This window comes from Otolemur garnettii, unplaced genomic scaffold, assembly GCF_000181295.1.
Source record: "Otolemur garnettii isolate 467f Iridium unplaced genomic scaffold, OtoGar3 scaffold00005, whole genome shotgun sequence".
In the NCBI taxonomy this organism is placed as follows: domain Eukaryota; kingdom Metazoa; phylum Chordata; class Mammalia; order Primates; family Galagidae; genus Otolemur; species Otolemur garnettii.
In genome coordinates this window covers 5,425,675-5,426,904 of record NW_003852400.1, presented here as the reverse complement: position 1 = coordinate 5,426,904, position 1,230 = coordinate 5,425,675, and the positions used below count along the sequence as shown (strand labels likewise).

Sequence of the window (1,230 nt, the reverse complement as noted above, 5' to 3'; positions counted from 1 at the left end):
ATCGAGCCTAAAAATCTTATCAGTATGTCCTTTCATCTTCTGCTAGAACAAGAGCCTGCTTGAGGGGTTAGAGATGATAGCTCATTTTTCTATTCTCCAAACCACGCATACAGATTTTTGGTTATCCAAACACATGCTTCATTAACAACAGAGAAAAGCTAAAAGAAAAACACACAATTAGACTTTTTCACTGTATATAAATATTGTTTAACTGTCATGACTTACTTTCCTAATTCATATGATGACATGACGCCTGCACATGGTATGATTCCACAGTCTGATCTTTGAAAACACCACAAGGGGACAGTAATGCCTGAATCCTATCATTGCTCAGACACATAATCAAAGTTATTTTTATCACAGCCAAACTCACCTCATATGCCAAGGCAAATGTTCCCCAATGAATTGCTACAGATTTCTTTGTTTGGACATCAATGTGAATCCTTACAGCTTCTTCTGGGTCTACATGTTGGTATTTCATAAACCATCTGATGAAACACAGCAATTAATTAATTCTGACCATTGAAACATACACTAAATTCTAATTACTGGTTTAAAACCTATATCTCAAAAAAAAAAAAAAGCGAAGAGTCAACCTTGACTCCTTTCTTTGTATGGGTTTAATAAAGTACTATTACTTCATCTAAGTCACTAATTCGTATACCTCAAATACACACGTGGAAGACACCACAGATGGCAAAGAAGCCAAATTCTAACTATCCATTTCTAAATTTTGCTTAGGGCAGGCCCTGGACCCAGTAAAGAAGAGACAGGTTTTTATATTATCTCCTCTTGTCTCCAGGTCTGTTTTAGTCTAGCTATAAAACCACACTTATCCCACTGCCTGACACACAGTAGACACCAAATCAATGATTACTGGATTAGTAACATAGTTCTAGAAAGTTCCACACTGTCTAGCCTTACTTCTCCCATTGCCCTCCATGCACTCTATTCTCCTACTGAACTGATGAACTGACTCCTTGCTGTTCCCCATGCTTATTGTCTCCAATCCTCTGCTCTGCCCTTTCCTCCTCTGGAATCTCAGAGCCAAGTTCAAATGTCACTAGTTCCATGAAGTTCTCCCTGATCCTTCCCTTCAGGGACTATTTCATCTGTCCCACATTACAGCACTTATCCCTTCCAACATCTTTTTTTTTTTTTTTTTTTTGAGACAGAGCCTTAAGCTATCCCCCTAAAGTAGAATGCTTTAGAAAAAAGTTTCTATTGCAA

The 1,230-nt window shown here is 37.8% G+C and overlaps 1 protein-coding gene across 1 annotated transcript in view; it reads right to left on the bottom strand.

Annotated features, from left to right (window-relative positions):
• NAPEPLD (N-acyl phosphatidylethanolamine phospholipase D) overlaps positions 1-1,230 on the bottom strand; it is a 13,889-nt gene that overhangs the window by 1,350 nt on the left and 11,309 nt on the right. The window contains exon 3 of the mRNA XM_012811407.2: positions 374-488. Coding sequence (XP_012666861.1) covers positions 374-488 — 115 coding nt within the window. The remainder of the gene's footprint in view (positions 1-373; positions 489-1,230) is intronic.